This window comes from Schistocerca gregaria, chromosome 2 (genome assembly GCF_023897955.1).
Source record: "Schistocerca gregaria isolate iqSchGreg1 chromosome 2, iqSchGreg1.2, whole genome shotgun sequence".
Taxonomy (NCBI): domain Eukaryota; kingdom Metazoa; phylum Arthropoda; class Insecta; order Orthoptera; family Acrididae; genus Schistocerca; species Schistocerca gregaria.
Window position 1 is genome coordinate 424,606,813 of NC_064921.1, and position 27,961 is coordinate 424,634,773.

Genomic DNA, 27,961 nt, shown 5'->3' on the forward strand with positions numbered 1-27,961 from the left:
GATTGTTTTTCACTTATTTGCGACACTTCTTTGCATCTGTGGTCTAAAACAATCGACATAGCCCAAATAAAGAGTATCTGATTTTTCATTTTTGCCAAAAACATTAAATTGTTATGTTTTCTTAATTTAAGAAACTTTTATTACAGTCTTTCATAAAATACCGATAAGTAAGGGTCTATATTTGAAACGGAAACAGGTATTTCGCGCGCAGTACCTAATTAGAAACAAGAAGACGCGCATTAATCATAAAAATTATGATGAATTGTCACTTACGACATGTAGGTATTTCAAATTGAACAAGAAAAACATTTGACTGATGCGAGACTTTAACTACCGTGCCAACTCCGCTATGTATCCAGCGTGCTTGTATGTCTCAACTGTATCTTGTAAAGTCTTTTAGAAAACTTCAAAAGCGATTATCTCTGTAAATTTATGAAAACGTTAAGGGCAAGCTATTTAAAGGCACTTTTTAACCGTGTTCCACACGCGTGTTTCACTACAGAACAGGGAGCAGTGGCCCAGCCATTTTCATTTTCATACTGCATATTAACAGAGCGACAATCGCAGCACAACAGTGCAGAGGCTGTGACTACACGATTTTTGACATAAAAACTACATAGCTTAAGCGTTATTAAGAAAAAACATTAATGGCTGTCAAAACATTTGAACATCTTAAAGTTTCCTTTAACGTAACTTAGTAATGATATATCTAGTACATAAGTATGCCCTACATCCAAGAGCATGTACGTGTGCTGCGGCTTCTGACCAATCATCGCGTTTTTTGCTTACATCAAGTTTATTCTGACGATGAACGGAGTGTAGTAGTAGTAGTAGTAGTTCGTTACGCAGTTAAGGCGTCACACAAAAACAATAAACAAACAAAAAACTATAGGCATGCAATGAAGTACACGAGCTCATTTTTTTCTCTATTTCGAAATAAATACAATGAAAAATGTTTAACATAAAAGTAAGGTGGTGATGCAGGCGAAACTAAAATAAAAGATACTTTCGATCCCTTAAAATTTCATTATGGTGTAGTAATTCGATTTCACACTAAACATAATCTGGTATTTACCTACTGTTCATTGAAAGTCTCTACACTGCATGTTATGGTTTTTGTGGAAAACCTACGTATTACTGAATTTATACTTGACGAAACTGCAACTAGTAACTTTTTTGAAATATTTATTGCACGAACCGGTTTCTGAACCTTTTCACACTTATCTTCAGATGGTGTACGGCAGGTTACAAAGCTATTCAAAGCGTAATGCTGGGTGCTGGCTCTGTCGACGAAGATAGAATATGCTGTAATGCATATTATTGATAATCTCTGAGCAAGGTTAGCTTATGTTATATCTTTTTGTGAAGCTCTTTGTAATAAGAAACAGTCGTTTAGCACATGCTGGATGCTGGCAAAGTTTCGCTATTACAGTGTTTATGCATACATGTTCTGTAAAAGTCAGTGATGTGGTACCAGGCGTCTATCACAAAGGAAGATGACAGATGGATAATAACAACAAATGTCCCCCACACTGTGCAGTGAGTACAAAACTAAATTTTGGATAGAAATCGGCACTTAAACAACACTCATGTCGATGAGTTAAAGCATATTCCATCTTCTTGTCACAGAACCCCCCCCCCCCCCCAACGGAGTATCATTTACAATTTACTTCAGAAATCAGTGAATATATTACTTCAACAGATACAATCATTATGTAGCAATATAGGTTGCAATGTGTCTCAAACACATTTTAACAAAAGAATAATAGCGGCAAATAGCTTACTGTCTAAATCAATAAATATCATTTAACTTAAAATGGACGTCTTATTACTTATTAAAATACATTGAATGTATATTAATGTACGAGTACCACTTACAATAATCAAGAAACTTAAAGATGCCGGATATGCCTACCAACACTTAAATTGCTGATCCCAGACATAAAATTTGAAATAGCCGGACATTTGGGTCAAATCGTATATTTTCCTGGGCACACATTCTGTAGACAAGTTTTTAACTTGAACTCCAAAACAGTTACCAAAAACTACTTTAAGCAACACCAAATTTTACCAATTTGTCGATGGAGGACCCCAGCTCTCCTTTTGCTAAGCCATACTCCATTTCCCCAAACACCCTCCTCCTCCACCCCCCTCCCCGCCATTAGCCCACCCCTTGACCGACTTAGAATCGCCCCTGGTAACCTAATGTACACCATCTGAAGATGAGCCTGAAAAAGGTCTGCAAACCGATCCATGGAATAAATAACTATTTCAAAAAGGACTTCTGACACTTATTTATTTACATTGAATAGTCAGGGGTTCTTAAACATCTGAATGGATAAGCTTAACTTCTTTTTTCCGTATGTTTGCACAGTGCCCAACTTAATCATAGCTAACACTTGGTTCAAGAATCATAAAAGAAGGTTGTATACGTGGAAGAATCCTGGAGATACTAGAAGGTATCAGATAGATTATATAATGGTAAGAGATTTAGGAACCAGGTTTTAAATTGTAAGACATTTCCAGGGGCAGATGTGGACTCTGACTACAATCTATTGGTTACGAACTGTAGATTAAAACTGAAGAAAATGCAAAAAGGTGGGAATTTAAGGAGATGGGACCTGGATAAACTGACTAAACCAGAGATTGTACAGTGTTTCAGGGAGAGCATAAGGGAACAATTGACCGGAATGGGGGAAAGAAATACAGTAGAAGAAGAATGGGTAGCTCTGAGTGATGAAGTAGTGAAGTCAGCAGAGGAACAAGTAGGTAAAAAGACGAGGGCTAGTATAAATCCTTGGGTAACAGAAGAAATATCAAATTTAATTGATGAAAGGAGAAAATATAAAAACGCAGTAAATGAAGCAGGCAAAAAGGAATACAAACGTCTCAAAAATGAGATCGACAGGAAGTGCAAAATGGCTAAACAGGGACGGCTAGATGACAAATGTAAGGATGTAGAGGCTTATCTCACTAGGGGTATGATAGATACTGCCTACAGGAAAATTAAAGACACCTTTGGAGAAAAGAGAACCACTTGTATGAATATTAAGGGCTCAGATGGTAACCCAGTTATAAGCAAAGAAGGGAAAGCGGAAAGGTGGAAGGAGTAAATAGAGGGTATATACAAGGGCGATGTACTTGAGGACAATATTATCGAAATGGAAGAGAATGTAGATGAAGATGAAATGGGAGATACGATACTGCGTGAAGAGTTTGACAGAGCACTGAAAGACCTGAGTCGAAACAAGGCCCCGGGAGTAGACAACATTCCATTAGAACTACTGACACACTTGGGAGAGCCAGTCCTGACAACACGCTACCATCTGGTGAGCAAGATGTATGAGACAGGCGAAATACCCTCAGACTTCAAGAAGAATATAGTAATTCCAATCCCAAAGAAAGCAGGTGTTGACAGATGTGAAAATTACCGAACTATCAGTTTAATAAGTCACAGCTGCAAAATACTAACGCGAATTCTTTACAGACGAATGGAAAACCTGGTAGAAGCCGATCTCGACGATGATCAGTTTGGATTCCACAGAGATGTTGGAACACGTGAGGCAATATTGACCCTACGACTTACCTTAGAAGCTAGATCAAGAAAAGACAAACCTACGTTTCTAGCATTTGTAGACTAAGAGAAAGCTTTTGACAATGTTGACTGGTATAATCTCTTTCAAATTCTAAAGGTGGCAGGGGTAAAATACAGGAAGCGAAAGGCTATTTACAATTTGTACAGAAACCAGATGGCATGAAAGGGAAGCAGCGGTTCGGAAGGGAGTGAGGCAGAGTTGTAGCCTATCCTCGATGTTATCCAATCTGTATATTGAGCAAGCAGTAAAAGAAACAAAAGAAAAATTTGAAGTAGGTATTGAAGTCCGTGGAGAAGAAATAAAAACGTTGAGGTTCGCCGATGACATTGTAATTCTGTCACAGACAGCAAAGGACTTGGAAGAGCAGTTGAACGGAATGGACAGTGTCTTGAAAGGAGGATATAAGATGAACATCAACAAACGTAAAACGAGGATAATGGAATGTAGTCGAATTAAGTCGGGTGATGCTGAGGGAATCAGACACTTAAAGTAGCAAAGGAGGTTTGCTATCTGGGGAGCAAAATAACTGATGATGGTCGAAGTAGAGAGGATATAAAATGTAGACTGGCAATGGCAAGTAAAGCGTTTCTGAAGAAGAGAAATTTGTTAACATCGAGTATAGATTTAAGAGTCAGGAAGTCGTTTCTAAAAGTATTTGTATGGAGTGTAGCCATGTATGGCTCAAATGGCTCTGAGCACTATGTAGCCATGTATGGAAGTGAAACATGGGCGATAAATAGTTTAGACAAGAAGAGAATAGAAGCTTTCGAAATGTGGTGCTACAGAAGAATGCTGAAGATTAGATGGGTAGATCACGTAACTAATGAGGAGGTACTGAATAGAATTGGAGGGAAGATGAGTTTGTGGCACAACTTGACAAGAAGAAGGGATCGGTTGGTAGGACTTGTGTTGAGGCATCAAGGGATCACAAATTTAGCATTGGAGGACAGTGTGGAGGGTAAAAATCGTAGAGGGAGACCAAGAGATGAATACACTAAGCAGATTCAGAAGGATGTAGGTTGCAGTACGTACTGGGAGATGAAGCTTGCACAGGATAGAGTAGCATGGAGAGCTGCATCAAACCCGTATCAGGAGTGAGGAGGACGACGACAACAACAACAACAACATCATGTTTCTGTGGGCCATATTGTCGATATATTGTTGTATATTGTCCATCGCTTTACGCAGTTCACCATTTGAACGCTCCTCAGAAAACTCCGTGTTTCTTTTTCCAAATTACATTTGTTGTTGATACATCTGAAATATATTCTAAAGGTGAAAGTAAAGAAAAACAGACTGCAGAAGTCAATACTACCAACGGTATTACCAGGCTTAGCACGAAATTGGGAATTACCGAATGAATCTTCAACTCTGCAGCTGAGAGCATGCCGTTTTCAGACTTCCTACCACGTTAAAATTGATTGCCGGACGGGTGCTCTGGAACCCTGTCCAAAGTGCTTGAAACAGCGCCTTAAACGTGTCTACACCATTTTTTTAGCGATATTCTTTCTTCCAGACCTGTTAGCGCAGTAATGTTTACTAGAACCGTGTCTACACCATTTTTTTAGCGATTTTCTTTCTTCCAGACCTGTTAGCGCAGCAATGTTTACTGCAGAGCTTCTGTAAAGTTATAAAAGCAGGAAAAAATACTGGCGGAATGAAGCTGTAAAGGGATGCCAGGGTCGTTAGTCGTGCCTGGGACAGTTCAGTCAGAGCGCTGCACGTGGAAGGCAAGGCTCCGGGTTCCCGTCCCGATCTGAGATACACGTTTCATTTGGCAGGAAGTTATTGAAAAACTTCAGTGTCGTATAGCTGTATGTATCACACTCAGTGATAAACTGTAAACTGTAAACTGTTCAAGAGAACGTCACAATATTTCTATGGTCTTGAAAATAATAAGGAAATCAGTCAAGTTATCGATATGTACACCACTTAACAAAAATAAAGTGAAAACCCCACAAAGGGAGGAGGACCGGTTGAGAGAGTGTATGACGTAATTTCAGTGATTACGAAATCGAGTCAAATTTACGAAGATCTTGGCGGTAGGGTTCCACTTATCAAGACGTTGTCCGAATGCACGTACGTATTCGGTTGAGAAGTGTGTCACAAAGGCGTTGTGTCCTCTCTTGACGCAGCCTCCCCACAACTGCAAGAACTGAACCTCTCCTCAGACCGCTGCCATACTCGCTGACGATCTGCATCCTGGGTAGTGTAGAGCCGCGATTCATCGCGGAACACAATGCGACGCATTTCATCAGCAGTCCGTGCTTCCCAGTCACGGCACATTCCAAATCTAGCCTTTTGCGCTGTGTTAACAGCAGCCTACACACGGCACGGTAATGTCGTAGTCCGAATTCTGTTTGTTTGAGACAATTAGTTGCTTTCCGATCGCATAAGGGGTTACGATGCACTTGGTCGTCCTTTGTGGAGGTCAGATGTGGTGCATGCCCTCACGATCTAATACAGTCTAGCATCGGGTACTGTCACATTAGAATGCCCCAGTAATTTTTTTGCACGATTCGACCGGCCGGACAAATGAGGACCCACAAAGAGGTAGCTTTGAAATCCTGTCAGGTGCTGACAACGCTGTCTCAAACGAGTACGTTGCATTTCCGTGTCCTTCAGTGATCACTCTACATCTGTCTCTATTCACGCTCCTCATGTCTACCAGGCGTGGTAACGACACTAACCATGAACAGCAACAATGCACTCTGATGACTGTTCTACCTGTCACAGTTAATTGTAACTCCATAGTTACTTACATAGCTGCCGATAGTGTATACGTGTACAAACTTACAGTGATATCCGACCATGTCGTCAGGGTGCTCTAATTTTTTTGTCAGGCGTGAATGTTGGAAAATAGCAGCTTGATGAACAGCTCCTTTGTGCTGCAATTGAAAGAGCAGGAAGGCCGTGGAGCTCCTCCAAACGCTACTGTTACATGGCACGCTGCACACGTATTCTGATTCCAGGAGGAATGCTTTCTGTTCTGTGCTAGCGTTCATTTTGGTGCAAGTAAATTCTACGAAGTGTGTCATTATTTATCAGATTCTGTGGCATAGTGAACTGATATTAGACAAGAAGCTAGTTTTTCAGGGGTGAGTCAACGAATTGAATAGAAATACCCCGAAGGTAATTGCACAGCTGTTCCCCTAATTTCAAACAATGAAACGTATTCAAAACATTTTGAATATGTAGTGTTCCTTAGACATCGAGAAATTATCGATTAAACGATAGTGTCCGCGCTATCTGCACTATAGTATGTCTGCTTCTACCATCGACAGTCATACAGTTTTTGGCGTGCGGGGTGCAGAGGGAAAGTAAGAGCAAGGAGGTGTTTAATGAACATCAAATACGGCGGCGCCTTATCCAGTCCGTGCTGTTCATGTGTTTGTTAGTATATTGGCCACTGCGGCCGAGGGGACTTGAGAAAGGCAATTTTATCGTTTTTGTGAGTCAGTGCTGACAACTCACGGGCGTGCGGATCTCTTACCGGTCAGCTACTATGGTAAAAAGTACACACGTCAATTACATGGTTTCATGAATGCGCATTATACAGATAGAGATCTAAATTACATGGATTCATGAATGCGCATTATACAGATAGAGATCTAAATTACATGGATTCATGAATGCGCATTATACAGTTAGAGATCTTCGCATGTGTAAGCCTACTTATTTTCAGCAAGGAATACAAATTAGGTTAGGTTAGGTTAGTAAGTACGGCTTTGTAAGACAAAATAGTACGTAAAGGAAAAAAATGACATTTTAACGATTTGTTAAGTATTTTTGATTGTGCAGCGTAAAGAATTTTAAAAGCAATACGATTATTATCGTTGTTAATTACGCACACTCACTATTGTCCTCTTCCGTTCCTGAAACCTCATTGCAATTACAAGCGTTTTCAATCGTACTTATTAATGTGAAAGATTATTAGAAAACACAAAACACAGAGGCGATCCTAATGCTCCTAAGTCACTTATGCTTTTGTAGAAGCTGGTTGGTTGGTTGTTTGGGGAAGGAGACCAGACAGCATGGTCATCGGTCTCATCGGTGTACGGAAGGATGGGGAAGGAAGTCGGCCGTGCCCTTTCAGAGGAACCATCCCGGCATTTGCCTGCAGTGATTTAGGGAAATCACGGAAAACCTAAATCGGGATAGCCGGACGCGGGATTGAACCGTCGTCCTCCCGAATGCGAGTCCAGTGCCTTACCACTGCGCCACCTCGCTCGGTTTTTGTAGAAGCATCCATGAATAATGTTAACAAGTCGTGCTAATACGTCTGTTGTGACGCCTACGAGCCGGCAATCGGATGATATACATTTTCGCCCAGTCAGCGACAGCTTAACACCAACGTCGTTACACGAGTCAATGATTCTATAAATGGCCTTAGTCAACATTTTGAGAAGCCTGTCATAGACGAGCGTGCCTAGAATATTGGGAAAAATCTATTAGTATGCTATGTGTAATTGCCAATAAATATGTGTGCTGTCTAGCGATTTCAGTTCCTGCAGAGAGCCAGGCAAGGAGAGATAATAAATGAAAAACGCTACACACTAAAGGAAAAGAATTTAAATACCTTACTCTTTATAAAATAATATTTTCGTATTTTGTAATGGAACTTACTATCTCAAACAATAAATAGTTACTATAAAATTATTTTTCATTTGAAATACCTGCGCAAAACTATATTTTATAAATACGGTGAGAGTTTTAAGACATACGATCGATACTATCGGATATTTAATCTACCGTTTTTTAAGTAACAGGGGTAAGGTCGTTGTCTTTCAGAGGTAAATACCGAAATCAAAGATATTTTTTTCTTGCCCACAGTCCGTCTGTAAGTGAGGCACCCGGTAACAGGTGCATTAACCGCTGCGCAATTAATAATTATTTATCCAAAACACGTCGAGGCATCCTTAGTAAACATGGCTGAGAGAGACTATCGCCCCACGAAAAAACCGTAGTACATCGTAAAAGGCGTTGTTGCTAGAGTTTGATTTTTGAAAATTCTTTCGCTGGGATTGTAAAGTAACGGCGTTGAGTGTGGAACAAGCATACAGAGTGTACCACAAAACAGTTAATATTATTTAGGTATTGGATTCCTTACGTAGAAGGAAGAAGAAAAGCATCTATCACATGAGTCCGGAAATAACAGGTTGGTGCCTAAGTTCGCAGCGTTTTTATTTTGCATGTTGGAAGTCCGGTTGCTATGGATTTATTTATCGATTATAAGTTTTAATTTGCAGTTTACTGTTGGTATTTGTGTTTACACATTGCCATTTAGCCATTTAGAGATAGTGAATGGAACTGTGGACACGAAAAAACGGAGTGCCAACTGGAGAAACGGGAACTTTTCCGACATATGCTTCTGTTTGAGTTCAGTGGGTGACAGTAGCTGAGGCAGCCAGAAACATTTGCGCCGTGTTTGGCAGGATAATGCCAGTGGACAGGGCACGGCAAGAAAATGGTCTTGATTTTCAGTACGTTCGTTTTAACATTAGTGACTCTCCACGTTCAGAAAGACCTTCCGAGTTCGATAAAGATCGTTTAAACGCGTTAATCCACTATGATACATGCCAGTGTACTGGAGAACTGACAAATGTAATAAACTGTGATCATTCCATCATCGTGCGACATTTGCTTGTAGTGCAGAAGGTTAAAAAGTGGGTTGTATGGGTAAAGCATGCTCTAAGCCAAAATCACAAAAATCAGCGGGTGGTTACATGTGCATCTCTGCTTGCTCGTCGTCAATTGGCTCGTAAATAACACCGACCGTTCCTTTCCTGTCGTTACTGCTGACGAGAAATGGTGTCTTTATGCTCGTGTAAGGAAAAGAATAACTGAGCCCAATCAAAGCAGCAACTCCCTGTAAAAAGCCCTGTGCGCATCCATAGAAGATAATGTTGTAAGTAGCCTGTTGTATGTTGGCAGCGCTATAGACTGTATTAATATCGCAGACGGCACCCTGCGCCCTCGCTAAGAGATTCTGTGGACGGACTAGCTGTTAGCGAGCGGACGGAGAAGGATTCGGACATGATTTTCTTAGTGGAGACTCAGTGTTGGTAGGACATGCATTATAAAATGAGGATGGATGTAGTTGGTAATGTTTGGGTAGTGTAATTATTGACAGCTACACAATTTTTGGAACTGGGTGTCACATGAATAAGGTAAAATCTTCTAATACATTGTTTGCTCTTCAACAATTTTTTTTGCTAACCATATGGGCCCTAGTAGTTAGAATATATAGTAGTTAGAATCTTTTTATTTAGCTGGCTGTAGTTGCTGCATTTTGTGTTATGAAGATTTTCTGTGAGGTAAGTGACTTATGAAAAAGTATGGATTACTGTTAGGATTTCTTGCAATTCAGTGTCATTCTTTTGTGTTAATTATTTGAAGCCATGTTGTCATTATATAGCGGTCAGACTGCGTTGGGCTTGTATATTGTGGGTAATAAATGAATAGGTTAAGTTTGAGTTGTCTTTGTCAGGGAAAGTTCTGTAAGTCAGTGTTTTAAACCATAAAAATAAGTAAAGAGACTGTAGTTTCACCTGGTAAAGACCCAGTAGTTTCACTGTTATGCATCTGGTGGAACAGCGGCGGTGTTGTGAACTACGAATTGCTCCCCCGAGGTGGAACCATCACTGGTGACATTTAATGACAGCAACTGAGACCTCTTACAAGTGCAATCCAAGAACAACGACCAAGAAGACTGTGTGAACTGATGATATTCCACAAAGCCCGCCCGCACTGTGCTAGACTGACAACCAACGCTACACAGTAGCGTTATTGAAACGGACTGAACATGTGCCTTACCATGGTCAGTGCCATGGTGATTTGAATATCAAATCATCTGGGTGTGGTAAACGATATTTATAATTTGTATTTTATTCATCTGATAACATGCATTTTACAGACCGTCTGCTCGAATTGTACAGGGGACATGTCAACTTAAACATGCAGTCGAAGGGCTGGAAAAATCAGCCTAAAGACAGATTGAAAATATGTCAAGAATAGTTAAAGTTGACAAACATTCTCTTTTATTAAAAGAATCTCAATCTAAAATAGGTGTCACAAACCAAGTCATTCTCTTAAACGTCGTTTACATTTGAGGAAGCTTGCTTATAGAATATGAAAAGCAACAGAAAATAATAAAATTGTATACAAATAGCAGTCTATCAATAGGAATCAAAGTCGCCCAGAAATCTTTAACAGCTTTTTAAGGGTCACGCTGCCGGAGTGGAAATATTTCCGGTGTCTGACGACCACGTTTATTTAGTTTCTCAGTTGCAGCTACAGTACTGATTATTTCTTCCTCCTGCTGCGTAGTGCCCAGCATTACACAAGAGTATTTGTGTTGGGTCCTTGATGAGCCCACAAGACAACACTACACTCAAATAGCTGACTGTTAATATACGCTGTTTCTTTCCGTTACAACGACAGGGGGAGTTTATCCGGCTTACGGCATACCCAAAGCCAAAGTTTTATGCTCAGCTACTTGTTGGTTTAGCAGTGCATCTATTCCCTTCTAAGTATGATGATGGCATATCTAGAAATCCAGAGTTCAGGTTGGTGACGGATGCTGGGCACACAATTAACAATTAACGATCCCATCGTTAATGTTCGAAAATGGAGAACGAAGAATGAACAACGTGGGACTTTTTCAGGTCCAAATACAGAATCAACAATTATGTCAGTCATAGATAACTTCTACGAACAAGACACAGAATTAATATACTAATTTACGGACACATTATTACAACAAATGGTCTGAATTTGCATATTGTAAGTACTATATAGCACGCCCAATCTCCTCTGTCGGTGGCCTAGAGCACATTATAGTGCTACAACGATGAAAAATAATATTACGACGATGTCAAACCTTATTTTCATGATATAAAGAAGAATTGACGATATTAAAAAAATAATTATAGTATTATTATTTTAATTTTTGTGCCCAGTGAATCAAAGACTTTCTAGTGCACGGAATAAACTAACTTTGTTTGTACTACGAAACTATATATGATTGTTAAGTGAGAACTGATTCTATGTAAGACGTTTTGTCTGGGCGGATTTTGTTCTCGTACTGGTCGGTAGAGAAAGAAAAGTTTCTTAATCGAGGTATGTAATGAGAATGTATTAATTCTATAAAAAGGAGAGAGATAATCCTTGCAGACAATCACCGTATTGTATATGAAAAGGTAAATACACGTTATTCAAAACAAATATCTCTAAAGTGTATGGTCTTGTGATTTCTAAACACTGAAAATTGCGGTGTTTAATCTAAACCTGTTCTGAATAACAGCGACGAATATTTATGTCATCATATATATTCTTCGTTTGACCACGGTTGTGATTCGCGACGTGTTAGGAATATTTTCATTATACGCGCAAAAGTGCACACAGCTTTAATCGAACCTGCTTCTTTCGGAAACGATAACTCTTAATTAGTACAATTACGCGAATACCGTCTAAATCGCAACCGTGATCACAAAAGTGTTTCCTGGACCTGAGTTTTATATATGTGTAGACTTGAAAACGAACCGCATTGCACCATCGCGCAACAATTGAAAGAAAACAAAACAGGGACTGAACAACTTTAAATTTTAACGCCGTCAGCGTTTTAATTCAGATGTTTAACTCATCAACGTCTGCTTGAGGAACTGAATTAGGAGTGACGTAGTACAATTATTAGGTAACAATTCGAAAGGAACCATAACAAAACATCCATTTATTACTTACGCACATTTATGTGTATTAACACTTAAACACTGTGTGTTAACGTTATACCAAAACAGAAAAGAACCCAGCCTACTGTACGTATAGAACAGCACTGATGTACTACAGCAGCGGCCCGGTGTGGCGACCGCCGATGTTACAGACATTGTACCAACAAACACTCTCTCCATCCCACCTGTTGTCTTCAATTTGTAGTGCAGCGGCCAGGACTCGTGCCAGTAAATCTACCTTTCTCGCAGAAAGGCAGACGTTAAGTGACAGACGTCTGACGTAGTACACATTATCCCGTCTTCCGTACTGCATATCAGGGCAAGCAACTATTGAGATTTTCTCTTTCCCTCAGCAGACGTGGACAGTTACACCTCTGAATTGAAACCGCCTTAGAACGAACATGGATTCCTATTCAAAATATTGTTTACTCAGTCCCCTCTACAAGTCCTTCCGGTTTTTAATGGCAGTTTCCGAACGCGCTTTATGGTATGGGCCGTTATCTGAAAGAAAGCTCTTCGGGCTCTGGAACTGCTATGGAGTAGCTGCTGCAATTCATACAGAGAGACGTGATTGCATATTGTAGACAAGTGGTTCCCAACCTGGGAATTATATCCTGAGGAATGAAATGAAATTTTCTGAGGAGCAAACACGAAAGGGTACAATTCTGCTCATTAAATAACAATGAAATGAACACCCTTATCTGCTTACAGGCGTTGAAATACGTCAACGGGGACAGATGAAAATGTGTGCCCCGACCGGGAATCGAACCCGGGATCTCCTGCTTACATGGCAGACACTCTACCCATCTGAGCCATCGAGGACACAGAGAAGAGCGCGACTGCAGGGATTAATCTCTGGCACGCCTCCCGCGAAACTCACATTCTCAACGTATTATCCCGCTCTACATTCGTACTGCCTCAGCCCATTATACTCATTACTCGCGGCGCGATTCCGGTAAGAGTTCGGGCACTGTTTGTGCATTCGCAGAGAAGAAGAAGATGGTCAAGTGGCCCGTGAGCCTAAACTATATACACTAAGATGGTATCTGTTGTTTCGGACATGTCCGAAAGAACACATACCATCTTAGTATATATTTGCTCATTAAATTAAATTACTTTTAAAAATACATTAGTATTATCACTATTTTATAAGACTGTAATACTGATTACATAATTTACCAATAAATCATTTTTCAAATATTAGCGTGAACGCGTAAAATAATGTGGTGGAGGTTATAGCTTGTGACACGAATGTATGTACATGTATATTTAGACGACCTGCCACGTTTCGGCACCGACCTGGAGAAGTATTTGCACTCCGTAGCTGCGCATTTACGCTGGTTCACCCTCTGATACAGAATTCTATGTACAAGTAAACGAAAAGTCAAACAGTTGCTTTATACTTGCACACGGATAAAATTCCTAGTTTTTTTTTATGTCGCTGATTTCCTAAAATCGTGCCACACAGTTTACATATTTTTAGAAGGTAAGGGCGGACAGTATAAATGTCACGCTTTCTGCTACTCTTTACGCAAGTGACTATTACAAATCCTAAGTAATAACTGCAATAGCGGTTCATTAACAACCATCTAAGCAGTCCAGAAGTGCATTACAGGCACACGAAATATTAATAATCTTCCCACAACATACAGTGACAATAATTGAACATATATTCAAAAAGATTTACTCGCATTCCAACATTATGCTCACACCCTGGAGACGAGTTCAGACAGCACTGCTTATGCAACACCACATTGCAATATAGCGGTTCCTGAGACTGTTGTAAATAAACATAAATACGAGAAGCATTGCATAAGGTAGTTTTCTGTAATCGAAACGCGATGTTGAAGGAATAACATACGTAATCCAGTGACGTGATTGATGCAATGCTAAGGCTTGTGAAAGCAAAGCTGAGATGGAACACTTACTGATCGAAAGGAACTCAAAGCTAAGACTGAACTTAGACTTACTGAAATGGCGCGAGCGTCGGCCTTGTAAGGACTCGCGCAAGAATATTAAGCAGTTTTGGTTATTACATTATAATTTGAAAATCTCGTAGGTCAAAATGTTCATTCCTAACTGGCAGTTCAAACTATGGTCAAATTTGGTTTAACGAATATTGGTTACGCGCAGCAGCTATTAAAATTTACAGAACTAAATTATGTATACGCACTAGGATTCAATGGATTACAAGTACTGCATCCATACCAAATGATCTAATTTAGTAATTGGAAATTACGTAATACTTAAATAGTGAAAGTTGTCACATAATATGGGTGTCATTGGGTGTAGGAACTTCAAGTGAATGTGATTAAATCCTGGGATGTTACAGCACTTTGGTCATAATCTGTTCTGCATGTTTGGACTAGTTGAAATCTCTAATTAACGATACCTGATAAATTAATTAAGTGACAGAAAATATCATTACATGAATGAAATCAGGGGAAATTTCTCTTGGTAGTGAGTTGGTTCTTCCCCTTGGGTTTAACGTATTAGCTAACAACGTTTTTATGGATAGTTGCACGAAAGCTTATAATTACAATAACTTTTTCATTACTAACGAAACTAATTATTACTGTAGAGTCAGAACAGTAAACAGCATGATCTGGATAATAAGGTTATGGAGGAGATTTCCGTTATTGCAAAACTGACATTTTGTGTAACATGTGCACACTGTTGTAATATTGCCACTAATACTCGAATAAGAATATTAGCAAAAAATGTATGTATGCTTTAACTTACGATTTAGGAGTGTACACAGAGTAGGATACTATGGGCCAATCCTGCTTTGCCACACACCCACTATACACTTACTTTGTATTTTGTTACATGGATCTACGACAGTAAAATTGAGATATATATGTCACTTATGCTTAAATACTTCAAGAAAATACGCCGTTCGAGCTGCAGGTAATTCCCGCAATACATCAGAAATTGCTTCATTATTCACTTCACAACAATGAAAGAACTAATTGACAGCACAACACAACAGTGATCATGTAATGGCTACTACACTGCTGCAGGAGCTCCTCAGTATTGTTATTATTATTATTATTAAAGGTAGTGGTCAGACACAAAGCATTGGCAACCTGAAGTATTTCGAGACGTTTGTGGCACAACTTGACCAGAAGAAGGTATCGGTTGGTAGGACATGTTCTGAGGCATCAAAGGATCACCAATTTAGTATTGGAGGGCAGCGTGGAGGGTAAAAATCGTAGAGGGGACCAAGAGATGAATACACTAAGCAGATTCAGAAGGATGTAGGTTGCAGTAGGTACTGGGAGATGAAGAAGCTTGCACAGGATAGAGTAGCATGGAGAGCTGCATCAAACCAGTCTCAGGACTGAAGACCACAACAACAACAACAACAACAACAACGGCTAGGGCCCCCCGTCGGGCATACCGTTCGCCAGGTGCCGGTCTTTCAAGTTGACGCCACTTCGGCGACCCGCAGTCGATTAGGGTGATTGGATGATGATGAGGACAGCACTACAGCCAATCCCTGGGCGGAGAAAATTCCCCGACCCAGCCAGGAATCGACACTTAAAGTAGTAGATGAGTTTCGTTATTTGGGGAAGAAAATAACTGATGATGGTTGAAGTAGAGAGAATGTAAAATGTAGACTGGCAATGGCAAGGAAAGCGTTTCTGAACAAGAGAAATTTGTTAACATCGAGTATAGATTTAAGTGTCAGGAAGTCGTTTCTGAAAGTATTTGTATGCACTGTTGCCATGTATGGAAGTAAAACATGGACGATAAATAGTTTGGACAAGAAGAGGATAGAAGATTTTGAAATGTGGTGCTACAGAAGAATGCTGAAGATTAGATGGGTAGATCACACAACTAATCAAGAGTTATTGATTAGAATTGGGGAGAAGAGAATTATATGGCACAACTTGACTAGAAGAAGGGATTGGTTGGTAGGACATGTTCTGAGGCATCAAGGGATTACCAGTTTAGTATTGGAGGGTAAAAATCGCAGAGGGAGATCAAGAGATGAATACACTAAGCAGATTCAAAAGGAAGTAGGTTGCAGTCGGTAGTGGCAGATGAAGCAGTTTGCACAGGATAGAGTGGCATGGAGAGCTGCATCAAACCAGTCTCTGGACTGAAGACCACCACAACACACACCATTTCAGAAGAAAGAAGTTCAGGAATCAAGTGATTTGCAACTAGTAAATATAGTGCACACATTTCAACTTGGTTAGTCTGAAGTAGGGGTGAAGGATGTGGGGTGAAGCAAGTATCGCTAGGGTGAGTAGTTCCTGGTTTAAAAAAACCCTTACAAAAAATAAGAACAGTGATGTTGCGCAATACTGTTGCAGTTTTGCACAAGTCCCAATAATTTTATGCGTGTCCCCTCATCTTGCATTTTTTTTGTTATGGACCTTAATATATACCATAAAATATGTTGCTTGTCCAACGTCATATTGCCTCGTAACGGACCCAGAATCGCTGCAGGTCTCGAAGGAAATTCCTATCCCAACCCCCTGGCGGCCCACTGCACTACGAGCAAGCGCGAGTCCCTGTTCATGGCAGCACGTCACGACAACAAGAAACGCAGCAGCTAGCATGCTAGTCAGTGACGTCACAGGATGTCGCAGTCTGCGTGCAAACTCCCTCGCTAGGAACAGCACCAAATGCCCCGTTAGGTAGCACCTCTCCACGGAGGAGACTTCTCTTACGTTTCTCTCCCGCAACTTTTATTTGTCATCCAGGCCGCTAGCGAACACCATTCCGCCACCCACAATACTAACAGCATTGGTAGTTCAACAGTCATAATAATTTTGTTTCACTCAAAAATTTGGTTTGCGGGAACAATTTTGAAGCAAATGTTTTCTTATCGGAATAACTATATTTTATACTATTATCGACAGTAGATAGAGATTAGACTTAACGGCAGCACTTTGACAATTAGGGTAAGTGGGTAGAATATTGCGACTGTTGGTGTCGTAATGATTATGTTTATCACGTGTATGAATATTATTTCTAAGAACCTTGTATATGGATGTTGTGATGTTTCAACTTAATTGAATGTTTTGGTTTAATATGCGTGGCTGTATCTGATACGTTCTGGACAGTGGGCACTAGCTCGCCAGATGAATGGTTCCAGGTTGTGGAGTGCGAGTTAGAATGAATAATGGAAATAATTCACAAAGCACTGAATTTTCTCACCTTTCTGACGAGGAGAAGCTTGCTGTAAACAGACTAGGACGATCGTTATCATTTTCAATACTGTGCAAAATATTAATACTGGAAGCCGACAATTTAAGTGAGTATTTAAAATTGATATTTATGAAAACAGTCATTTGTTATATGGCTATGACGTTAAAACTCATTATTTTTCTTGTCATGCCTGTTCTTCGATGGGTAGCTCTCATGGACATTAATCATCTGGGTGGCAAAGGGAAGAAGCACGAATCTTCAGCTGTACGCCTAGAAAATTGTTCAAGACTGGTACGTTTTCGACAGTTGGTGTAGCTCAACAAGTGGTTGGTGCCTGTAGAAGGAAAATTACGAAGTACAATCAAGAAGTTAGGTTAGTAGGTGTAACTTAATCGTTATCGAACCCTGGTGTTTTCGGAGGACTGGTTAGTTTTAGCGATTAATTGGATGTAGCACAAAACGTTCATTTGGATAAGGCAACTGTTTTCAAAGAATCATCCAAAACAAGTAAAAACGCATTTCAGTTCTATTGAGTACCACCTGCCGGCCGCCACTGATGGGCGCGGAGGGGGGGGGGGGGGGAGGCTTGTGGCTAATATCTGATTACACTCAGGGAAAATGGTCTCAAAGATGTTGAGAACCACTGTTGTAGACAGTCGTACCCCAAACCATCATAATTCACGTATTCCCGTTATATAGCTAGTAAAATACGCAGGCTGGCAGTTTGGTGTCACCATGATAGCGTTTAATGGACCCAACGCACTAGAGCTATATCGTAGCAGTTTCAACAGCAATAGCCTGCAATCGGCCACTCTCTGCCAACCGCGAGCTGAAATTTACTAAACGTTTTTGCGGACGCTTTTCTTGGGAAGTATAGGCTGGTGCAGATTATATTACATTTTTCGTAATTGACCAACGCATTGCGTTCATTTTCCCAGCCTGTCACATACCTAAAACATGGTAGTTGAATCCCGCACATCTAGTCAAAACTGTATAATGGAGAAATAGATTATAGGAAATGGGAAGAGACTTATGTATAGCTCTACATTAGCTACGCCATAAAAACACAAATTAAAGTTTCTACTGAATATTACATCACTTCGAACACATGACAGAAACCTTAGGGAGCTGTCAAATTATTTCATGAATGCATAAAAATCACCAGCTGGAGCCGATATATTACCATTGTTACTATTAGCTTACCGTAAATTTCTACTTCTAGTGCACAAGCTCGAAAATTCTGAGAGCATCAATGTTTTTATACACTGCCCGACAAAAAAGTAAAACTCCCAACTGGGGAGGAGGAAATGAAATTAACTTCAAGGGTTGAGAGGGTATGTGAAGATTTTTTTCAGTGATTACAAAATCGGTTGAACTTTAGAGAGAACTTGAGAGTATGAGCCCACTTCTCAGTATGACATTCCACCCCATCTCCTGTGGCGAGCTAGGCCACAACTGGTGTAACTGGTCCTTGATGTCCTGTATAGGCCTACTGTTCCCACAGTTGTTCTATCAAAGACACATCTCATGATCTTGCTGGCCAAGGGAGTGCCTCAGCATCACTCAGACCACAGTTCCACGTGCGTGCGTGGACGAGCATTGTCCTATTTCAAAAATGGCACCGCGTTACTGTCGTGTGAGAGGTAAACATGATGACACAGGATGTGCGTGGTATACCGTTGTGCCGTTGGAGTTCCCTCAGTCACCACCATCTTGACCTGAATTTACGTCCAATGGCTTTTCAACAGTGACACCACTAGTAACGCCGCTATGCCTCTCCAAAAATTGGGAGAATGAGACCTCTACCCAGATCTCCGCCATGCTCGCTGACGATGGTCATTTATGGATGTGCAGAACCGCGATTCAATACTGAGGAAAATTCGACGCCATTTATCAGCAGTCTGTGCTTGCCACAGGCCACAGTTCCAAACGCAGCCGTTTGTGTTGTGGTGGTAATGGCAACCTCCATATGGGACGGTAATTCTGTAGTACTGCTACTGCAAGTCTCCGATGAATGATGCAGAATGACCCAGAATGTTGCAGAGACTCCATTTCTTGTTCTAGGGTGGCAGGTGCAGGTGTGAAGGAGTTACGAGGGTGATACTCCCTTGTGGTGGTCACACATGGCCGACTAGAATCTTGACGACGAGTATGCCTGCTGTCACATTCCATGCAGTTCAACATTGGACCACTGTCACATCCCAGTACCCCAAAAAGCCGGATACTGCACGATTCGACCAAGCGACCAATAGAGATCCCTAAATGAGGCCTGTTTTAAAACAGTCAGGTTCTGATGACGCCGTCTCGCACGAGTACACGGCATCTCTGTATCCTTTGCACTCGTTATGTAACATCTGACTCTATTAGCATCCCTCATATACTGTACTAGACCAGCTAACGATACTAAACATGCACAGTAGCAGTGCACTCAGGTGGCTGTTCTGCCTGTCGCAAAGAATTGAAACTCCAATGATTTACGTACCCGCCGATGGTGTGTACATTGAACTGTTGGAGGCCTCTTGTGTGTTTGCAGTGGCGTAAGTCGAGCCGTCTGCAAAGCTCGTAGCTTTTCTCAGTATCAGATGAGGTATATTACATGTCATGCATATTTATCATCATAAGTCGTCGTTCACATTGCTGAGTGTTGTGACCCCATGAACCGAGCATCTCCATCCTGGATGGTTGCCAGCTTAGTGCCTGCTGGAGAGGTAGACCGAAGATCTTCAGGATTTGATCTGTCCATCTGCTCGCTGTTCTTCCTCTTGGTCTCGCGCCTTCGATCTTTCCTTGAAAAATTATTTACTCTAGATTTTCTCCATCTCTTGTCACAATATGGGCAAAGAATTGGAGAATTTTTTCGGTGGCTCGAAAAGAAAGGCGTTTGGACACATTTGCTCTTCTTGCGGTCCATTTTATGCGTAGCGTCCTACACCAGCACCAAAGCTCAAACGCATCAATGCTCTGTTTGTCTCTGGACTTGAGTGTCCACGTTTTGCAATCATAAACGAAGGCAGAAAATACTACCCGGATCATCGTGCTATTTGTTATTGCTCTGCTCTACCAGATCTTCATAGCAAATCACCCTAGCATGATCCGTCTTCATATCTCAACTTTCCGTGCTGCAGATGGTTGACCCAAGATAGATGAAGGAATGCACGACTTCCAGTTCCTTTAATCGACCTGTGAGCTGGATCTGTTCTTTTCGATCAATTATCCTGAGTTCGCACTTGCTGAGGTTGATGTCTAATGCATATGCTAGACTAATGTCCTTTATTCTTGTTAGTAGCTCAGCGAGTTCATATTCGCTGTTGGCTAAAAGCACAGTGTCATCAGCAAAACGAAGGCTGTTGATAATTCTCCCACCAATTGAGATGCCGTTGGTCCAGCCATCAAGAGCTTTCCTAATGACATGTTCTGCATAGGTGTTGTACAGTTGTGGGGATAGGACACGACCCTGTCTCACCTTTTGATGCTCTGAAGGAATCAGACGTGACAGCACTTGTCTTTACAACTGCGAAGTGATTATTGTATAGACTTTTGATCAGTGCTATCAAGTGGGGTGGGTCACCGAACTCTGCAAGCACCTGCCACAACTTTTCCCAGACAACACAGTCATAGGCTTCCCCATAGTCAAGGAAGCATACTGCTCGGTAGATTTTCCCGCTTCGCTGAAGCAATTTGCAACCCTCGGCCGCTAGAGGACTCCGACGTGGCAGTGTGTATCGTAAGTTTGTCGGTGCTTAAGAGACACTCACAAAACCAAAGCACAAATTCGAAGTCTTCGTTCACACATGGAGCACCCTCTCCATCAGCAAGACAATGCCAGACCGCACACGAGTGCTGCGACAACAATCCCAACAATCCGACATCTACAACAATCACTATCGTTGATCATCCTCCAACAGTCGTGACGTGGCTTCATCTGATTTTCATCTATTTCCAAAACTCAAAGAACACGTCCAGGGGCGTAAGTAGAGACGAGATTGTGGCTTCGCCAACAAACTGGAACATTCAACAATGACGGTATCAACGAACGGGTCTCTCGCTGGGAGAAATGTGATGGTGGCCAGGTTGACTATATTGGGAAATAAATATGGAGACATTAAGTATAAAGGTTTAGAATGTCAATAAAGTTTGTTTTATTTAAAAAGCTTTAGGGCCATTCACATAAAAAATTCAGCACACCCTCGAAAATCATACTGATGAAAGACTAGCGAATGCAGTGCTTGATGCACTGACAAAATAATAAGTGGGACACTGTGCACGAGGACAATGCCGACACAGTGAAATGAATCAATTGGGAATACAAGTGATTATATTTATATTTAAAGGGGCGTCAAACGAGGACAAGCTGAAGAATCTTGAAATCTCACCCTAGACTGGGATTTACAGTTATCTGTGCACTTTAATGAATGGCATGAATCTCAATGAGATTAACAGAGAGCAAACTTCTGTATAGTTAAAATTGAACTATAAAACCATGTTAAAGCATTGGTAGTTAAAAAAGAAAGGAAGAAAAAAGAAAAACTGAAAGACTGTATGGAGTTAGCTTAAACATCAGCTTACCTGTGCAGCCCGTGTAATTGAGGTCAATGTTACAACAAGAAGCCAAAAATATAATCAAATAAGGGAGACAAGTTGCGTGCCAAATAAGCAAGTAATGAGCTTCGCAGGATATGGGTCGCTACAAGGAGTCGCGTGGTCTAGGCGTCTTGTCGCGGTCCGCGCGGTTCCCCCCGTCGGGAGTTCGAGTCCTCCCTCGGGCATGGGTATGTGTGTTGTCCATAGCGTAAGTTAGATTAGGGACCGATGACCTAAGCAGTTTGGTTCCATAAGATCTTACCACAAATTTACAATTTTTTGTGCCAACGAACACCAAACAACGTCCCCTCGGCGGCCCGGAGCAGAGTGACCGGAATCCAAGTTCTTGGTCTTTAACTCTCTGCTCTCAAAACCTATATGAAGGAGATGCTGTTGCCAATGTGACGGGCGAGAATTGTTGCTCTGTCCAAGAAAAAGCAGGGGAAAGCACACAAGCCTCACTCGTTTTGCGTACAAGACGCACATTTTTCACATAAAGTTGGAACTCGATCATAACAGCGTCTTCATGAGTGATCAGCCTTATGAGCCAAGAATTCTATCCAGTGCGACGCCTGAATCAAATGTTTAGAACATACACAACTGATTCTCCCCTGCTGTCGAAATGGTGCCAAGGCGTCTGTCTTTTGAGGCTGTGCAGAAAAGTTGAAATGACGCTCTCAGTTATTTTCCGGGGTAAAAACTGCCCTCATGGGGTGCCGGCTCCATCCCGGCTTTCAGCAGACACGGCCTGGGTCGTTGCCCGGGTTCCACAAACTACCTGTTATTCTCAGAGTCGGCCCCGCTTGAGCTAATGAGATTCAGAAAGAGTCTGTCTGCCGACAAGTGAGACTTATGGGGGCAAACTACCCATCGTGGTGAGCCCAGGGCAGATTTCTCATACATTCTGCTCCAGTTCACTAGATAATTGAGAACAGCCGCAGAAAATAAATGGATAGCACACAGCGATATTTGACAGTGTACGAAGGTACACTAACATCTGTCCATCTGGGTGCATAACTTTTTTGTCAGGCAGTGTATTCGTATCCCTTCTTAAGAAAGTGGCAACTGCTGTTTTGACTCCACTTTTCAATGTTGTTCGAGCCTTTTAAGTAGCTCCACAAATTACAACGCTAAGTCCTTACTGCTTGTTGTCATAGCAAAACGGAAGAAAGCTACACTGGAACATCTAATAGCTACACAAATAGCAGCTAGCCACCAGACATACCGTCTCAAATTACGAGGGATCTGTGGTCCATCAGTGTGATTCGCGCAAACACGTGGTATCTTTTGTCGTGTTGCACGCCCCAGCTGCTGCTTTCTACATTCCGAAACTAGTTTGTTGGACCCTTAAAACGTAAACAACCATCACTGTAGGACAGATTTAAGTATAAATGGCCAGAAAGCACTATATTTTACAACCCAGCACTCCAGCGATCCAGGTCACTTGTCCATGGCAGTCTGAGGAATTTATGGTTTTTGCTCAATGAAACGTGACGCAATGCCATAAATGCCACAACTCCAGCGAGTAGCAAACACAATTACCTGTTAATCAAGGCACAGCCTCACCACCACACTACCTGAAGGTAATCATGTCCTCAGCTGTTGCAGTGCTTCAACGTTGAGCCAACGCTGGACTAAGTATATTGACTGTTACTGCCTTGTGGATCATTCTTGACCTTAACCGATATCAAGGTGGGATGGTGCACCATTGTCTTGGAAACACATCCTGTGGCAGACGAAAAGTAGTACAGTCCCTGACAGCTGTCACAGAATTTCTCAAACAGACACGAGGCTATGTGCTCCATTCACAAGGGGTGGCAACAAATGTCGTGCTGTTAGTTGATGTAACGCAGGATATAACAAAAGGATACCTACAAACTTCAAGTGGTTGTACATACTACCCTAAAGAACAAATTAAGGATACGAACCCAAGTCCACAAACCGCGCTAAAGAGCGACTGAGTTACAGTAGCCATCGCCTGCCAATAGGCAACCCCTTCGGCAGCAAACTTGAGTTAGCACGATGACGGACTGCAGGCAGTGTTACTGTGACAGGTGTGGGCGAGGTCGACGCCACCTAACTTCAGCTTCGACAAGTTCCGTTCGTCGTTTGTGACTCGTCAGCGTAAAGGCTCATGTTTCTTGCTGCAGTGGTGGCCTAGCGAAAGCTGTTAGCTCCTATAATATCGACGCTCTGTAGCTCCGTTGGATGAAGTTTCCCAGCATGGGTTCCTGCCCACAGGTTGTCCCTCAAGATTCCCTCTACAACCCCTGGAAGTTTGTTGTGACACGATATGAGAAATGGCCTATTTAATTGTCATTATACCTAATAACGAATGAAAACAATGGAAATATATATCCGGGGTAGAACTGTACTTGGTCTAGGTTCAAACGGTTCAAATGGCTCTGAGCACTATGGGACTTAACAGCTGAGGTCATCAGCTACGGTCGCAGGTTCGAATCCTGCCTCGGGCATGGATGTGTGTGATGTCCTTAGGTTAGTTAGGTTTAAGTAGTTCTAAGTTCTAGGGGACTGATGACCACAGATGTTAAGTCCCATAGTGCTCAGAGCCATTTGAACCATTTTTTTTGAGGTCATCAGTCCCCTAGAACTTAGAACTACTTAAACCTAACTAACCTAAGGAAGTCACACACATCCATGCCCGAGCGGTCGCGCGGTTCCAGACTGTAGCGCCTAGAACCGCTAGGCCACCCCGGCCGGCTTGGTCTAGGTTGCCTACGGCGAAATTCACGCTTCATTATGTTCACTATATAGTAAAAAAATATATAAAGCACTTTTTTGACGTATAAATATGCAGACTTTTTGACGTATAAATATGCAGACAGTGTAGAGCACACACGCTGAATAGTTTTTGCCACGTGGAAGATTGTATACAAAGATGGCGATATCGTAGATAAGACAGTACGAAACAATTTCTCTATCGTCTTCGTTGTATACGACCTCCCATACATTTTCTAGTATGTCGCGAACACAAGCAGTCAATAGTGCAACACTGAATTCTGACGTAAGTAACCTAAATCAAAAACGGTTCTACCTTAGAGATTTGTTTTCATTGTTGCCATTCGTTATTAGGTACAGATAAAGGTAAATAGGCCTTTTCTTGCATCTTCTTTTCCCTATAGGACACCACCATACCAAGGAACTTTTGCCAGGGAGAAAAAGCAGCCAACAACTGACGTAAACAACAACAAATGAAGATGAATCCGTCGGTTCCAAACGGGTAAAGGAGCAATATTTGTAAATAAATAGCGTTCTTGAAAGTTTTTTGCAAGAATCAACTTGTGTTTTGTACACAGCGACGGTCTCAAAATCTCAGTTTTAGACAAAATACTATGACAGAAGTTCGTTAATGTAGATCGGAGTTGTGGACTTTGGTAATTCCCTATTGTTCGGTTTGTCATAAGTTTATATTCAAAGCGATAAATTTCTCGCAGTTAAGGTTTACATGTTGTGCAAACCCGGCGTTTTTAGGAACTGACCAAGAAAATCAAAGAATGTCTCAGATCGGCTGAGGACACGTGGGATCCACTCATGATGTTGAGAATAAAGCGTGCCGTTTACCTGCGAGAAAGTCATATAACGGAGTGACTGGACGGTCCATTAACCCCCAGCTCATCGAACGTAAACAGTATTGCAGGTTGAGACAGATGGAGAAGTCGAGCGTGGCGGAGCATGCTCTGTGATACCGACCACATATCAAAATTCTCCGACACGCAGGTTCTCCCTGCTACCAACCCCGTTTGTCAGCGAAGCCACAGACATTCACGAAGATGACAATAGTTTTAACAACAAACAAGAAAACGTCTGGGTAAACGAATCAAAGAATCCCGCGCCGCCAACGGCCGTTGCAGGTGTAGCAAAGGGAGAACCACAGCGGTAATGACCAGGGAAAAGCTCTCTGACTTTGACGCGGCAGGTACTTACACGGAGTCTACGACAGTAAGCTCGACTCCAGTTCACCACCAGCAATGGAGGGTGAAGCTTTGACAATGCCAGCCACTCGTGGTGACGAAACGTCAGAGAAATCGTTAAACAAACGTCGTCCGAAAAACCTGAGACGGAAGCCAACAGGGTATACCCCAAGTGGACACGAAAACCTCAACACTTTTCTCTGCACATTCGTTCGGCTTTCTGGACACGAATATAGCTGCGCCATGTGCAAATACATGTCTGCAAGTTCCTATAACGTTTGTGTTTCACAAAACATGCATCGCACTCGCTGTCCATTAAAGATCTGATACTGCCTCCTGAAGCTTCGGTTTCCCGTAATTTGATTCTCATCTCAGTACAGTATCCTTTACCTTTGGGAGTGTACTACTATGGCACTATCAAGCTCCATCATCTTTATGGAAAAATAACATTTTCGTCTTCGTGGAATTAAAAAGCGTGATTGACATAGTATTTTCAAAGCAGTTATTAATGGGTCAGTTATAAAATATTCCACACATAATAACCGGTAATAACTGAAGCATACTGGTGCTTCTCAATATTACGCGAAGGCGGTCAATGTCAACTGAAGCAGGTTTTTTATGTCAAATATTTTGTTTTTGACCAGTAAACACATATTTCAAAAAATTGCTTTCTTTGCCAGGTTTCTGGGATAAAATTTATTTTTATTCTCTGTTTTCTGCCTGTGTGTTTAAACACATACTCAAAGCAGAATCAACTGTTGAAAATGATAAACTGTTATTCTCGCCTCTTATTTGTCGCTGTGTCACATTGGTTCCCACAACACATCTCCTACGAACATTATCAGAACTTATGCCATCGTAGTACACAGACATAGCTCTTTTCGTGAGACATCAATTTTACATGTATTCAAGGGTCGTGCGATTGAGACAAAAATGAAGATTTTCCCCAGAATTCGATCACACATATGTGAGGCGTCAATCAGTTTTTTCAGCTTGATGCTCTGACACCTCTTCAGTGTCAGAATCTAGGTTCAAAATGGTTCAAATGGCTCTGAGCACTATGGGACTCAACTGCTGTGGTCATTAGTCCCCTAGAACTTAGAACTACTTAAACCTAACTAACCTAAGGACATCACACACATCCATGCCCGAGGCAGGATTCGAACCTGCGACCGTAGCAGTCCCACGGTTCCGGACTACGCGCCTAGAACCGCGAGACCACCGCGGCCGGCTCAGAATCTAGGGCCCCTTGGCTTTCAGCAGGGGACCGTTTGTAAATGCGGCTATTACACACTCACACGAAACCATGGTCTAGGGGACAGCCGGCACCGTAGCTCAGCGTGTTCGGTCAGAGTGTTATCTACCCTCTGTAATAAAAAACTAAGTGAACGGATCAACGAAGAACCTAAACGGGTGTCATCAGATGTCCTCCCTGAAAAAATTTAACGAACAATGTGGGGAAAAATGAGATAAAAAAGGGTAGAGTCTTTGATCAGCATTAAAAACGACATCAGTACCGGGTTCGAAACCCGCCACGCCTTAAATTTTGATTAATGATCAACATTGGCGACCGAAGATTTGCGGCATAAGAAGTCACCCTCATTTTGCCAACGGCCTTGTCAATGAGGGCGCAGGAGCAGAGTCTCTTGTCCTTTGGGTAGGAAGCTGCCTCTGAAGGCGGAATAATCAGTACTGACCAACGGCATGAGGATGCAGACGGCAATGGAAACCACTGCATTAAAGACACATAACGCGTATCCACAGGACATGTGGCCTGTAATTGAAAAAGTGCCATGATGATCTCTCCATTGGCAAAAGATTCCGGAATAGTCCCCCATTCGAATCTCCAGAAGGGGAGTACCAATGGGGAGGTGAGCATGAGAAAAAGACTGGATAATCAACGAAGGGATAACTTTCTACGCGTCGGAAAGTGGAATGTGAGAAGTTTTAACGTGGT

At 41.7% G+C, this 27,961-nt stretch overlaps 1 protein-coding gene and 1 non-coding gene across 6 annotated transcripts in view; both read right to left on the reverse strand.

Annotated features, from left to right (window-relative positions):
• Nucleotides 1–27,961, reverse strand: part of LOC126323926 (uncharacterized) — a 127,591-nt gene that overhangs the window by 90,284 nt on the left and 9,346 nt on the right. The window contains exon 1 of one of the 5 annotated variants that reach the window (XM_049994856.1): nt 4,951–5,029. The exons of the other annotated variants lie outside the window; for them this stretch is intronic. Within the exon in view, the coding sequence (XP_049850813.1) occupies nt 4,951–4,983 (33 nt within the window). The 5' untranslated portion in view covers nt 4,984–5,029. Of the gene's footprint in view, nt 1–4,950; nt 5,030–27,961 lie in introns of those variants that run through there. 5 annotated transcript variants of the gene reach the window in all.
• On the reverse strand, nt 13,074–13,147 carry Trnat-ugu (transfer RNA threonine (anticodon UGU)). The gene has a single exon. It is a non-coding gene; the product is annotated as a tRNA-Thr (tRNA).